Here is a 14,673-nt window from a genome sequence, read left to right as displayed (position 1 = left end):
GCCCAAATCTTCTAGTTATTAGGATCTTTTTTGGATGAAAGTTGAAAATTCTTTGCAATATCATAAGACCTGGCTTGTCCACGTATTTGCCTAATGACCTGGGACAAAATAATCTCTTTAACACCTCAGATTCTTCATTTGACTTTTTAAAAACATCTACCTTAATTATCTCTAAGGGCTATTATGGAAATCAATGGTTATTTTGTGTGTAAACTAAATATATACACTCACACACACGTACACACATACACACACATTAAAATAAAGGTTAAATAATTATTATTTCCCAATACTAACTTAATTAAACCCTGAGAAAGTCATGCTCATTCTCTTTCATATCATATCGTGTAGTGATTAAAGCAGTAATATAATAATGTGTTTATTCTTTTTATTAATTTATGTTCCTTTCCTTCAAACTCTTCTCAAAACTACTAGGATATTGGTATTCTTAAGAAAGCATTCAGAAATATTCAAAGGTGAAATGTCATATCTGCAACTTACTTTCAAATGTAGCAAAATGTTAAACTTGTGACTCTAAGGGAAGAATGCTCATTGAACTATTAATTTAACTTTTCTCTAAGATAGAACATTTAAAAATATAATATAGTAGTGAAATTTAGAGAAGGAAATCCTGATTCTGTCACATTCAACAGGTTGTAGGACCTCTGAAACGATACTTCATCTTTCTGAGCCTCAGTTTCCTCATTTGTAAAACAAGAATCCTAATACTATTCAGTTGACAGCATCTGACTTTACTATTTATTCACTTTAGAACTGTGCAGAGTAACTCCAGTAACCTTTTGAGAATCAACGCTCTTACTCGTAAATGAGGAAAAGGGACACCTCATAGAATGTTATGAAAGTGAAAAGAGATGATAATTGTGAAAGCATTCTGTAAATCACAAAGCTATGTGATGATTTTTATGATGAATATGATGATGATGAATTTATTTATTTAAATGTCTAATATCATACTAGCCATGCGATTTGGGCTTGGAAATAATTACAGATGAGTTTTTGACTTTTTTGTTAATTATTTTGTTAAATAATTAACAAAATACTTTTTCTATAGTAATCTGTTAGATGTGTTGCTCATGTACTGATTTCTCTAGTTGTGAATGGCATTGTTGGGAGGAAATCCAATGTTGGTCACTTTGGGAGCCCTTACCCCCTTAATATTGTAAAAGACCCTTAATATTTATACAATTTGGGAAAATAGAGGAAGATCTTCTCGTGTCCAGTTCATTATGGTCACTGCTGAGAAGCTCATTGTCCAAGTCTACATGGTCCAGGTAAAAATCAGTGAGTCAGTTGACTGTGTCCATATCTTCTGTGGTAAGTTTTACCACTAAGATCTTTGCCACCCAACTAAGGCAACAGTGTGAGTGCCAGGTCCCCAGCCATTCACACAGTCAACCAATCAGGCCAGTGCACTGGTTACCACAGAATGTACCAGCCTTTAGTCTCAGTAAATCCAACCCTCTTCCCAAGGGAAGTCCACTTCATCTCTTACTCTGACAAGCAAATGCTTCCTTTCTTTCCCCACTCAGTATAATCTCAATTAATCTCAGTAGACCTGACACACTCAGAACACAAAGAGTTGGCTGGACATCCACAAAGGCAATCGAGGAAATAACCTTTGATTCTTTTTGTGCATTCCTCCACATCAACAACAAAGACACCAAGTGAATCAATAACTCATCCATGATACCACAAAAAATTGCATTGACGTATGCTGGGTAATCAGGATAACCTTCTCTCCAGTGTGTTGATAAATCCATGGCTTAAAATAGATTTTTCACGCTGAAGTCTGCAGATGTAGTTTCAGATATCCATGGTTCTCAGGTTTAAGAAATAGTGATTTCAGGCAAGCAGGTAATGATCTAAGCAAGCAGATGACATCAGAACGCTGACAGGGAATTTCTATTTTAAAAGTTCAAGATGTGACTTTAAAAATGGCTTTGTGTCTATCTTTTTAGTTATCTTCCTGAAAGATTTTCAAATGCCTGGGATTATTGAAACATTAAGTACATTGTCTTAATAGAAGAAATTGGCATAGAGCCTGTCACATTGTGTAGTTAAATATGAGCCTTTCCTTGGTTGTCATGTGTTCTTTTCTTGACTCATCACTTTCAAAATCTCCAGTACCACTGCAGTTAATTGAAACCTGTTATGTAAGAACTTGGGAATGGTAAAATCAAAAGTAGAGGAGAATCTTCACTTTGCTGGGTTTGGACTATAAATACATAAGATAACAAATTTTGGAAAAAAGGGAGTCATTTTATAGACATGAACATTTAAAAACTAAAAGAGACAGTAGAACTTATTTATTTCCATTCTATACAGAGGGTACCAAAAAAATGTACACACGTTTTAAGAAAGGAAATAGCTGTATTAATATATACCGGTAACAAAAGATGAATACAAGTAATGGTTGACTTCTGCAATTACAAGAGGTTCACAAAGTGCATCCAGATACTTCTCATTATGGCGAATTACTGCTTGATCAACGTTGGCCAAAGTGTTAACATCTCTTAAAATGTGTGTACAGATTTTTGGCACCCCTGGTGTTACAAATGAGAAGGACCCAAAGAAGTTATTTGTTTAAGGTCACACATTAAGGTAGTTATTATTAAATTATTTGATTCAATACAAAAACATTTTCCATGAATACATCTATTATGAGTGAACTGGTTCACTATCATCTTAAACTTGACAATTGGCATTTCCTTTTACTTTTAGAAAGAAAAAAAAAAGGAGGGTACCTAATCTTTTAAGAGTCTATAAAATTTAGTTTCCATGTTTTTTGACTGTTCTCTCTTTGCTAAGTCTTATCTTAGTTTTACCTATAAGTAAGTGAACTGTGATTGGCCCCCTTGGACAGACTGTCTTCAATCCTATACACGTTGAGATAAAGTCACAGCACTTTGTTGTAACCCAACAAAGCACAAACCTAATCCAAAAAGCACTGTCAACTAATGCAGATTTTCTTAAATATTTATTTAAAATTACCTCCTCTCCAGATCCCAGTTCTTTTCTCTTAGAATCCAGTCTTTAGATTTTTTTTCCTCCTGTTTTCATCCCCAAGTATCATCTCTGTGTCCCTTATTAAGCTACTGTCTCAGCTTCAAACTTGCCCTCGTAAATTTGTGATGCTGGGACTGGACTTCTACAAACACTTCTTTGCCATCTGGCTGCCTTTAGTTTCCACTAGTAGAAGAAACTAGAGGGAAACTGGAAGGCAGGTGGAGGGAATTCAGCATTTCCCTTTTGTTTTCTGTTGTTACTTGGGTCACCCCAGTATTGCTCTTTAGCCAAGCAGCACGATTGGTTCCAGAAGCAGATGGTTCCAGTTTTCCACCTCTTAGATCCAGCCTCATAATGATGCCCCTCAGAGATGGCAGCACCAGCCATGCAGCTATGAGGGCCCCTCCTCCAAGCTTCTAGGCGATTTTTGAGAACTTTAATCTTTTCTCTTTGCCCTCCCTGTACTAAGAATGAAGCTATTTCCTGAAGTTATTTTCTCTGTGGTAACGGTGTTGCTTCCAATACTCATTTCACCAATCCCCCATATTAAATTTTATTTATTAAAATAGTTATTATGATTTCTCTTTTCCTGACTGGACCCTCACTGACGAGACTCAACATCCCTTCTACCGATTCGGGTTTTTCATCACCTCTCTCTTGGCTTTCAAACCCCACTTAAATTAAGAGAAGTACATTCATTCATAATTTGTCAAGTATATCCCAGTGGGCTTCAGTTCACTCTTTTCCATTCCTTTTGTCTTTCCATTTTAAATGATGAACAGAAAAACTGTGCTCAATGGAAATGAGTTCAGGATAGTTTTAGTTCCAAACAGAGTAGCTGTGTGCTTGCTATCCCTTTATTGGCTGGCAGAAACTCTTCATCCAAACAGATGTCGTAGACCAATTTTCCATAAATCTTCATATTAAATTCAAGATCTTAAAAAAGACTTAGAGACTTGTAGGAAAGTCTTTCATCTGGGTAAATCAGTGGATCACAGATTGAACTTCTCCTGTAGGGAAGAAAGAGATATAACCCCAAAAGGCAGCTCAGGCTATGACATTGTTTAAGGACAATTCTGTATAAATTAAAAGCTGTGACATTAAAATTACATAACCATCTGGTATAGGCCAAATCTTTTGTTCTGAGTGGTCCAAGAAATGAAATGAAATGAAAGTAGGTGATCTAAGGCACTTTAGGTGTAGGAAATTGCCCAATAGTTTTGAACTTCCTAAAAGAGTTTTTGAATGGAGACACAATAAAATTTTTTTTACATACTTAGATGTCATTTATTATTGACATGGAAAATAGCTATGCTTTGTTTAAATGCCCAACTTATATAAATTATCATGTTGCCTGACCACTGCACTGTATATCTGAAGCCGATGTTGAATAATATTATATGTCAACTACAATTATATACACATATAGTCACGGGATGTGGAGTAGAGAGTGGGAATGGAGTCAATGGAATTGTAATAGATAAGCATGATATTGGGGGTGGGAGGGCAGTGGATGGGGGAGGGGGGTTGTTACTTGGTGAGGGGTGAAAAGGATAACTATTGTTTTGTACACCTGAAACTAATAACAAACAAACAAATAAATAAATAAATAATTATTATGTTGACAGCTTTTATATTATTTTTCTTAGACTCAATTTTTCACTTTACTACTTTTATGTTTAATAATTGACAACAAAACCTCTCAGGTGAAGGGCAATGCTTCATGAACCTTGACAGCTTGACCTCCTGAATATTTTATAAACAGTTGCTTCATTTAGTAAAATTAATAATAAAAAAGAACCAGCTAATTAACTGCAGTTTCCTCTACTTCACTTATGTAAAGCAATTAAAGCATTCTGTATATTTTTTTTAAATACCAGTCATATTGTGCATTTTTCACATTTGATAACTGGCATCTAGGGGAGAATTTTTCAGTCAGTAAAAGAAAAGATAGGAAAACCTTGGGTGTGGACAAGCTGAAAAGTTACAATTAAAATGCCTTTTCTTCTTGAACAAATCTTATTTACTTATTTATTTATTTGTTTGTTTATTTGTTTATAACTTATACTCACACTTACATTTATATCCAAAAAGGATTTGAGGCAACAGACAAATATACATACAATTAAGTGGGATAAAATAGATAAAAGGGTCAAAGTGAAGGGGAATCTGGGAGGAAGAATAAAATAAAGCCAAGGTTAAGTTTACAAGAAGTTTCCTTCCAAAAGTAAGGAGCAAATTTGGCTCTGAGTTTCCTAGCAACCGAAACAAAGAAAGAAACTAATAATTCAGAGTATACAGTCAAAGGCTGCCTGTTACACAGGACAGGCATAGCTTTTGCTGGCATTTACGGCCATTTCTGCTGTCATATGTCATGAAGGGTTGATACTTGGGTATGTGGTAGATGATATTCTTAATATCATCACTACAGCAAATACACTAGTTCTTATTGTGTCTCAATGATTGAAACACTGTGTGAAAGTAGTACATCAAAGCTTATTTCAGTAGGGCCGGCCGAGTGGTGCAATGGTTAAGAGCTGGCTTGGGACGCCAGAGGGCCCTGGTTCAGATCCCACATATGAGGGCCAGTGACACTGCCCTCTACAGCTAAGATGCTGAACAACAGCTCAACCTGGAGCTAGGCTGCCGTGAGTCGCCGGCGACGGCGTAGGCTGCAGCCCCTGTGGCAGTGGGTTGCCGTGGGCTACCGTATGTAGCCAGCAGCCAGCGTGAGTGGCCAGCAGCCGCAGTGAGCAGCCATCCAGAAGCCGGCGACTGATCTGCCTCGCCTGGGAAGAGTGCAATGATGGTGCCAACTTGGGCCAGTGAAGCAACGTCCTCCACAACTAGACTGAAGAACAAAACGACAGCAATTTGTCTGTTCCCCTTCCCCCAATTCCCCAGCACTGTTCCCATCCTTCCAATTCCCCAATAAAAATCTTTAAAAAAAAAAAAAGCTTATTTCAATAAAAGTAGCTAGGGGTGAGGAGGATATTCTAATGAATCTGACTGGATTCAAGACAAGTAAAATTGATAATACACAAGGGGATGAAAATGCAGCATATCTTTTAGGCATAGATATTATAGCTCATAAAAGAGTATTTACTGAGAGTTAGAACTTTTCAGGAATGAAAGAATGTCAAGAGTGATCACAGGGTTTGATTGACATCCCCTTGTTTAAAACAATTTTTTTTTTTAGCTGGGCCATCCTGCCACCTGTTGGCAGCTCAGTGGCAGCTCAGCTCAGGCCAGGAATCGAACTGGCGACCCTGTTGCTCAGAGCTCACATTCTTGAGCAAGCTCTTAACCAACTGAGCCACTCGGCCGGCCCTGTTTAAAACAATTGGATTAACCAGAGGCCAGCCTGAATGGATGTGGAGACGGGACAATATTATTGTCCCTCAGAAAATGATATGAAGGTTGTGCACCCAAAGATAGGTGGACTCACAAAAAAACCAAGTTCCATGTGATTCTGTTAGCCAGAAACCTTACAGAGCATGTTTTTCCAGTAGCCTACAAAGTCATAAAAACAAAAACAGAAATCTCAATAAAGGAACCATAAAAAGGCTTCCACATGTGCTCCTTGACCTTCTTTACTGTGAGGAAAACTTATACAGGCTTATAGGATGTAAGTCAATTAAACATTTAAAGATGTCTGCCCAAAATGCTAATCTTGGGTTGAAGTTATTCATGTTCACAGTAATTTCATAGATAACATTCATTCATTCAACAATAATAATTGCTGATCTACTAAGTACCAGCAACTGCTCTAGACAGTAAGATAGAAAAGCCAGCCTTTGTGGGACTGAAATTGTTCTGGCAGAACTCCATAATAAGCACATAAATGAGTGAAATAGAAGTGTTACTGAGAATATTAAAGCAGCCAAAGGGGATTAAGGTGGGGTTGCAATCTTAAATAAAAATGTTCAAGGAAAGCTTTATTGAAGCTGAATGCTGGTGCCCCCAAATATCGCTAAGACAACCTGGTGGTAAGACAAGCTGAGCGTATACCCACCTTGGTAAGGGAGAGCACAGTCTTAGCATCTCAGAAGAGAGAGGGCAAAGTTGGAATATTTATTGAGACCCTGACTCAGTTTAAGGCAAATCTTTCAATGGCAGTTCTTGGTTAAGTTTGTGCAATGATCAATGTTCAATAGGCTTGGTGGTCATAGCAATGTGAAGATGTTAAGGAAAGTCTTCAATGAGTCTTGGTACAAGACTCATTGGGTACAAGTAGTCATAAGGTACAAGTTAAAATTTAATGCTTTCCATGAAGAGTTGATGACATTTCAGGGAGTTCCTAAAATGAACAATAATGTTGATACAGCTTCTATCTTCTTCAGAAAGCGTTTCCTAGAATAGTAAAGCTATGTTGATGAAAACAATAGAAAAGTCCTGTTAATATACACAGTGAGCTCTGTGGGTGTGTATAGTTAGAGTTCTCACAAGAAAGGGAAATTTGAATTCATACCCAAAGGAGTGAGGGAATTAGCCATGCCAATGCTTGAGGGAAGAAGGTTGGAAGCCAGGCCCACACCCCATGTTTGCAGGGCCTCAAGCAAGAGTATAAATGGAGGCCCACATATCATGTCAAAATATTTAGAAGTCATAAAGTTAGCAAACTCTTGAATAAAATGTTTTAGTTTTCTACTTGATAACTTCATCATGAAAAAAATTTTAAACATATATAAAACTATGGTTTTTATATGCCTGAAAAATATCAGACAACTGATTTATTCACACTTGTACATGTTTGGGTATTCTATTGATGTTTGAGTGAATAACAAAGTAAAGACACACACACTTTGTAAGTTATTTATTTCATTTCCCTGCTTCACTTCAGCAAAACCATGAATTAAGTTGTTATAATAAAGATTTCCACATATTTTGTTTTTCTATTGACCTCAGTGATCTACTGTACTGTGTGGTAGCCACTAGCCACATGTAGCTACTGAGCACTTGAAAATGTGGCCAGTCCAAATTGAGATAGGCTGTATAAGTGTAAAACACACACTGATTCCAAGACAATGTGAAAAAAATGTAAAATACCTCATTGACAATTTTATATTGATTATATTTTAAAATAATATTTTAATGTATTGGTAAAAAAATATATTATCAGATGTAATTTCACCTGTTTTTTTTTTCCTTTGTTAATGTGACTACTAGAAAATTCAAAATTACTTATGTGGTTTTCACATTTGTGACTCACATTATATTTCTATTGGATAGTGCTAATGTAAAGAATTATAAAATCAAATACATTATATTTGAAGTTTACAAAATTTCAATAAAGTATCATTAAAATGTAAATTAAATTAAAATGCAAAAATTTAAATTATTTGTTATATGTTTCTGCAAACATACTTTTCTTCTGAAACATTCAAATGTATCTATTTAGGTTAAAAAGCAAGCAAGCTATAGTTAATAAACAATATCAACGTTTAAATCAAAATAATTTAAATAAAGCTTAATTGCTAATTATTTGACACTTTAATTATATCTGAGTAAATTTTTAAAAAGTAAGTCAGTTCACAATTCTAGAGTTCAAAGTCCATCTCATTGTTGATGTAAGAAAGGTCCAAACCTGCAGAGAATTTTTATAAGAGTTTATTTGAGCCAAACTGATGGCATATGCCGGAGAGCAAGATCTCAAATGCTATAAAAGTTTTTCAGCTTCTTTTATGCATTTGAAATTAAGGAGGGGACGTGATGTAAGCAAGATTGGAGAAAGCAGGGTGGGGACTGGATTACAGGCTAGCTAACAAGATTATGTGCTCTCTTCAGTGTTAATAATCCCTTCAGGATTATTAAGTCTGGTATTGCAAAAGTGTTCACCCTGATGCACAAGAACAATGGACAAGACTGGCTTAACACCTTTCACTGAAGAAGTTATAGGCTGGAAGCATGACTACCCACCATGACTTGTCCATTTAGGAATTTACGATCAAATCACTCTGTGAGGTTACCTTACATAGATCCCCCTTTTTGTCCACACCTCCTACCTCTCCATTTGTGTCATCCTCACCAGTTCCACCCTTCAGGCCACCTTTAAATTCTGGCACTTGGTGAAGTCCTCTTTAGTCCTTTTAAAATCTCACTATTCTGTAAAAAGCTTCAGCTGCTATTTATTTGTAGTCACTCACAAATTGTATCACACGAACAAGCTCCAAATACAAATTTCTAACTCAACATTCCAAACCCCTTCTTGCTTCTGAAGAACCAGCACTCCTTCCTGTATCCCCAGTCTAAACTAATGGCCAAGGAATACTTTCAGGAACCCAAGCTCAAAGGAGAGAGTCCCGTGGAAGCCCTCCCTTTCTTGTATTTCCTACACCTAATCAGTAACCACACCCTGTCAACCTACCCACCCCCCACAACTCCCACGCCCCAGTGATTCTTGAATCGTTTTCATTCGCAGTGCTTTTGTTCAGGTTCTTATTACAGTAGCCCCCTAAATGGGATTATAATTTTAAAATCTTGCCCAATTTGATAGGGGGGAAAAATGGTTTCTCTTTATTGTTTTCATTTAAATTTCTTAGCTTGGTGGATATATCAGATCCTTCTTGTAGCCTCTCATTTTGTCTCCGCCCGCTTTTAACTCTAGTTTTTGCTAAACTACTCAGCTTGAGCAAGTGCAATTCAACAGCACATTGCTTCACCTGCCGTGGGTGGAAGGGTGGCATGATTTGAGTTATATTTCAAATGATCACCCTGATTTCTGTGTGGAGAATAGAAAAGGGAAGATAAAGTTCAAAGCAAGGAGACAAGGTAGGAAATTATTCCAGGAGTCCAGGGTTTGAAGATGGGAACTAGTCCCTTCCTGGTGAGAGGAAATATCTGCAGGGAAATATCTAAATGGTGAGAGAAAAGTTGGGTAAATATTTAGGGGAAAAAATTAAATTTGATTCTGTCTTTTACATGTTAACAACAATAACAAAGGTCCAGTTTTATTAAACAAAATTATAAATTTATGAGAAAAAAATAATTTGTTTACACCTTTAGAAAACAACCCCTTCTTAAACAAGAAGCAATGAGCAAAAAGCATTTAAAAAACAACAAATTTGAATACAAGAAAATTAAGCCATAGACGATGCCATAAATAAATAAGATGCCAAATTAAATTAAAATAACAGTGAGGAAAAAAGTTTGCAGCATATACTCATATGACTAAGTATTACCATCCAGAATACATAAAGAATTTCAAATCTACAAGAAAAAGAGAAAAAAAGTTGTGTACAGGAGAAAGCATATAAAATGTGTAGTTTATTAAAAGGAAATATAGATTGGCAATACACAAATTAAAGTATGCTCAATTTCACAAATAATAAAGAAGACACCACTTCTCACTCATCAGATTCAGACAAAAAAAATAAATTTAACAAGAAAGTATTAGCAAGAGTGTTAGAAATCAACTGTCCTCGTATCCAACTTGTAGAAACGCATATTAAATAATACCTTTAGAGAGAAATGTGGTAAAATGTGTATTATTCTTATCTGACATTTCTACTTCTGTGTAACAACATAAATGGAGCTCCATAGCATATTTGTGAATTAAAAGAAATAACATGTCGCTTATAAATTGCAATGTGATACCTTTTATATGAAATAAACATGCACAGTGATACCTTACATTTTCTACAGGAGATACATGCATGCGAAGTCCATTAACAAGAGCTGGGCCGGCCAAGTGGCTCAGTTGGTTAAGAGCTTGCTCAAGAGTGCGAGCTCTGAGCAACAGCGTTGCCAGTTCAATTCCCGGCCTGAGCTGAGCTGCCAACAGGTGGCAGGAAGGCTCAGATTAAAAAAAAAAAAAAAACAGGAGTTGGGAGGATATAAATCAAATTGATTATAGTGGTAACCTCTGAGGAAGGGGGAGATTAGCAAGTCCTGGTGTCAGAGTACCTTAGGCTTGTGTCTGCTAAAAAGTTTTCATTTTACAAGGCATGCACACTCAAGTGGTCATAGATAATATGTCAGATGTTGATAGCAATGATCTCTGAAAGGGAAGGTATGGGTAATTTTAAAATCTGCTTTTTTTGCTTATTTAGTTTCTACATATTTTATAATATGTATTTTTTTGTAAAGATATATCTTTTCAATTTTTACATAAGCTTTATTGAGTACCTAGTTCCCAGTAAGGGATAAAAGAAAAAACTATCAGATGTGTTTTTTGTCCTAAAGAAGTTACAATCTAGCAACAACATTTGGATTCAAAGAACTGGACTAGTGAGATGTGAAAAGACCTTGGTGAGGTCTTTGCTCAGTTATCTCTTCTTCTGAGAAAAGACCACTACCCTGTCTTTTTCCAAGAGAACCTACTAACAGGTACAGAATTTTCCCTTTAAACATTTTAGTAAGCCTTATAGGAGGCTACTGCAAAAGATTGGGAAATAATTCCCTGGAGAGATACCTTTTGGTAAGCTATGGCTGTTCTAGCCACCACCTGTATACCCAGTGATCATTAAAAACTCACCTTTCTGTGATGAAGATGTCCAGATGTTTGCTGGCTTATGCAGATCTCTTCATAACATGTACTGCATGACTAGAAATGCTGATTGTTCTGTTACCCCAAAGTCATCTCTTAAACACAATAAAAGAATGGGCCTTGAGAAAAGTTTTAAAACTCATAGATTGTAAACATTTTTAACATTCACAGGTTTTAAAACTTTGTAATACACTTATTTATTCCTAAAATAATTTTGATTATAGCTGCCAAATAAACATTTTCATATTATTTCTAAATCTAATTGTATGTCCATGAAGTTCACAGAACATCTTATATTTATCTTGGTATATCCTAAAGTTTTTCATGGAAAACATATGAATGCTTAGTTACTTTTTATGCTGAAGAGAAAACAAGCAATGGTAAAAGAGAGAGCTTGATGACGTTGACGAGAAAGGGAACTGACTAATAGAACAAAGTGCCCAAAGGCCAAGGGATTAGGGCCACGACACAGGAGAAAGTGTTGTTGAACAGATTTGGGGTATCAGAATAAAGGTGTTAAAGATTAGCGGGTGTCCGTAAGTTTGTAAGCAGATGAGAAGATTGTTGAGAAAGAAAAAACAAACACCCAATTTCTCAATTTTTCTGAGCAAACAGGTGACCTCCTGAGAATAAGAGCACTGGGCTAATGCTTGAGGAAGTTTATAACAGTCACTGAGAAGTAGAGAAATTTGCTGCACCTGACGCCTGTGTTAAGAACAATTTACCTTTCACAGTAACCATTTCAAACCTGGTTTAATACTCTCCACTTCTTCTCCTTCTCATTCTCAACTATCTCATTTCCCATTTCCAGAGACAAAAATGCTCCAAGAAAACTTGCTTCTGCCACCGATGACATGCACCTTCCTTTGGATGCCACCCACTCTTTCTTCCTGTCTTTCTATTAAAATCTGAGATGTGGCTTTTCTCGTTCTAATTCTCCGGTGTGTACTTAGGACCCTGCCCTCCTGCCTCCTCAGAAGTCTTCCCTTGAGCTTCCCTTTTCTCTTGCTCACCTATTACTTCTCCGTCTTCTCCAGCCTCTTTCTGACAAGTGTTTAAACAGGATTAACCACTTCAAATAAAACCCACCCACCCTCAGTTCTTCACCCCATCCAAGTATGGGTCTATCTTTCCCTTCAGAGACAAATATTATAGATAGTTAATTCACTTATTCAGCAAATATTTGCTAAGTGTCAACTACATACAAGTCTTGCTTTAAGTACTAGGGAGTCAACAAAGAACACAGTAGACGAAACTCCCTACCCACATCAAATATCTACTCTAGTACAGAGCTGTAACCATTTCCTCATTTCCAATTCATACAACTACTCAACGTCATCTGGTTCTACCTTTAACCCCCTTTGAAAACTGCTCTCGCCAAAGTCACTGATGATATCCTTCTTGTAAATCACACAGAATTTTTTTAGTTCTCATCTTATTGGATGCAGGTTTTGCAGCACTTGAGCTAATTGACTACCCTGCCTTAAAATCATAGGCCCTTCAGATGATGTCCAGCCCCTGATTACAAACTTGTAATAGCTGTACATCTCTTTGAAGGTAAAGCTTTAAATGCGCAACAGTTGATAAGGCCCTTACTGATGCCTCAGCCGCTTTCCTCTCCAACCTCGACTCTCACCTTCCTAGCCTTCATCTTAGTCGGCCATTCTTGGTTCCAACGTCCTCCTCTCTCTGCCATCCACTGAAAGCACCACGCTCGTCTTCACTTGGCTCATCCCTACTCGCCCTTCAGGCCTCAGCTTTGGCATCCTTTTCTCTGGGAGCCCTGAGCTTCCAATTTTCAACCCAGAGGCTTTCTTACAAAATTCCATAAGAGCCTCTTCATCTGGCAGCATGTACCACAGTATGTTATCCTTATTGGTTTACCTGTCATATTAGGGTATATAAAACCCTAAGAATGGAGACTAATTGTCATTCAAGATATAGTTCCAGCACCTAGCAGAGTGTTTGGCATTGAATAGTTCCTTAATAACTATTACTTGAATTAAGATTATATTTATTGAAGACCTATTTTATTCCAGGGACTGTGCTGCATGCTTTGCAAATATTATATAATTTAAGCCTCACAAAAACCTCAAGATAATAATTCCTATCATAGAGAAATTGGGCCTCCAAGAAGTAAAATCATCTGCTCACAGCTGGCTGGACCTATGGTTGCCCAGCAGCCTGGTAAAGAACAGTCTCAACAAGAGGAACCAAGGACTGAAAGTCAGGACATTCTACCTGGTCAAGAAAGAGACAATGAAGGAACACCTGTGGTTCAAGGGTTTGACCTAGAAGCTGATCAGCAGGAACTGGATCAGTCAAAGATGGGGGTGAGTGTGGAGATGGTCCAGAGATCAAGGAGGAGATTCTGCCAAACCTTGAGCCCATTAAAAATACCAGAAGTAGATGAAGGACAGCCATATGCTTAAAAGAAGACAAGTTGGAACCATGCAGACTGTTTTTATGTTGGATATTTGTTTAAAAACAACAACAAAAAAACTCTCAATAAAGTTTTGCAATTTCCTCCTCAAAATGGTCACAAAGATAGTAAATGGTGAAGGAGAATGTGAACTCAGGTTTAACTCAGGTTTGTTCGACTCTATAACAAAAAGAGCACTTCATATATCTCTAAGCTTCAGAATGAACTAAACAGAATTTATTAATACAAAGGAGAGTTGCTGGAAGACCCCTCGTCATGATGCCAAGTTAAAGTGGCAGAACTTACAGCTTGTTTTTTTCTTAAAACCCTCTGTCCGTGAGAACTTTTCAAACTCTGCCACTAAGTAGCATTTGGCACATTTACATTTTTAAGTAAAACCTTTCCCCTGATTGATTGCACAAAGGTGTTTCAGTCTTGACATGATAATGGTGTTGGAATATGAGGAGGTTAAAGGATGGCTGTCTGGTCAGAACATGAAATGCTGATGCTTTAAATCCTGCCCACAAACATCCATCTACTGGCAGGTAAGATCCTGAAAGAAACACAGAGAGTTCATCTTTTCTTGGTAGGACACCTGTTGATCTTTAATACTCAAACCTCGTAGTATGTATCTCTCAGTTCAATGTGTTCGAGCCAATATTTTTATAGGCCGAGTGTGTGTGTGTGTGTGTGTGTGTGTGTATGTGTGTGTCCTCAAAACTCAATACAACATTTT

The 14,673-nt window shown here is 36.9% G+C and overlaps 1 protein-coding gene across 1 annotated transcript; it reads left to right on the top strand.

Moving 5' to 3' along the window:
- Positions 1-1,247: 1,247 nt before the first annotated feature.
- Positions 1,248-13,928, top strand: LOC109379437 (X antigen family member 3-like). Its single transcript, XM_019635994.1, is given in 3 exon segments — positions 1,248-1,335; positions 13,595-13,840; positions 13,843-13,928. Coding segments are annotated over 3 exon segments (420 nt in total).
- Positions 13,929-14,673: the final 745 nt, after the last annotated feature.

This window comes from Hipposideros armiger, unplaced genomic scaffold (genome assembly GCF_001890085.2).
Source record: "Hipposideros armiger isolate ML-2016 unplaced genomic scaffold, ASM189008v1 scaffold_26, whole genome shotgun sequence".
Classification (NCBI taxonomy): domain Eukaryota; kingdom Metazoa; phylum Chordata; class Mammalia; order Chiroptera; family Hipposideridae; genus Hipposideros; species Hipposideros armiger.
The sequence above is the reverse complement of the archived record's forward strand: the minus strand, read 5'-3'. Positions and strand labels throughout refer to the sequence as shown.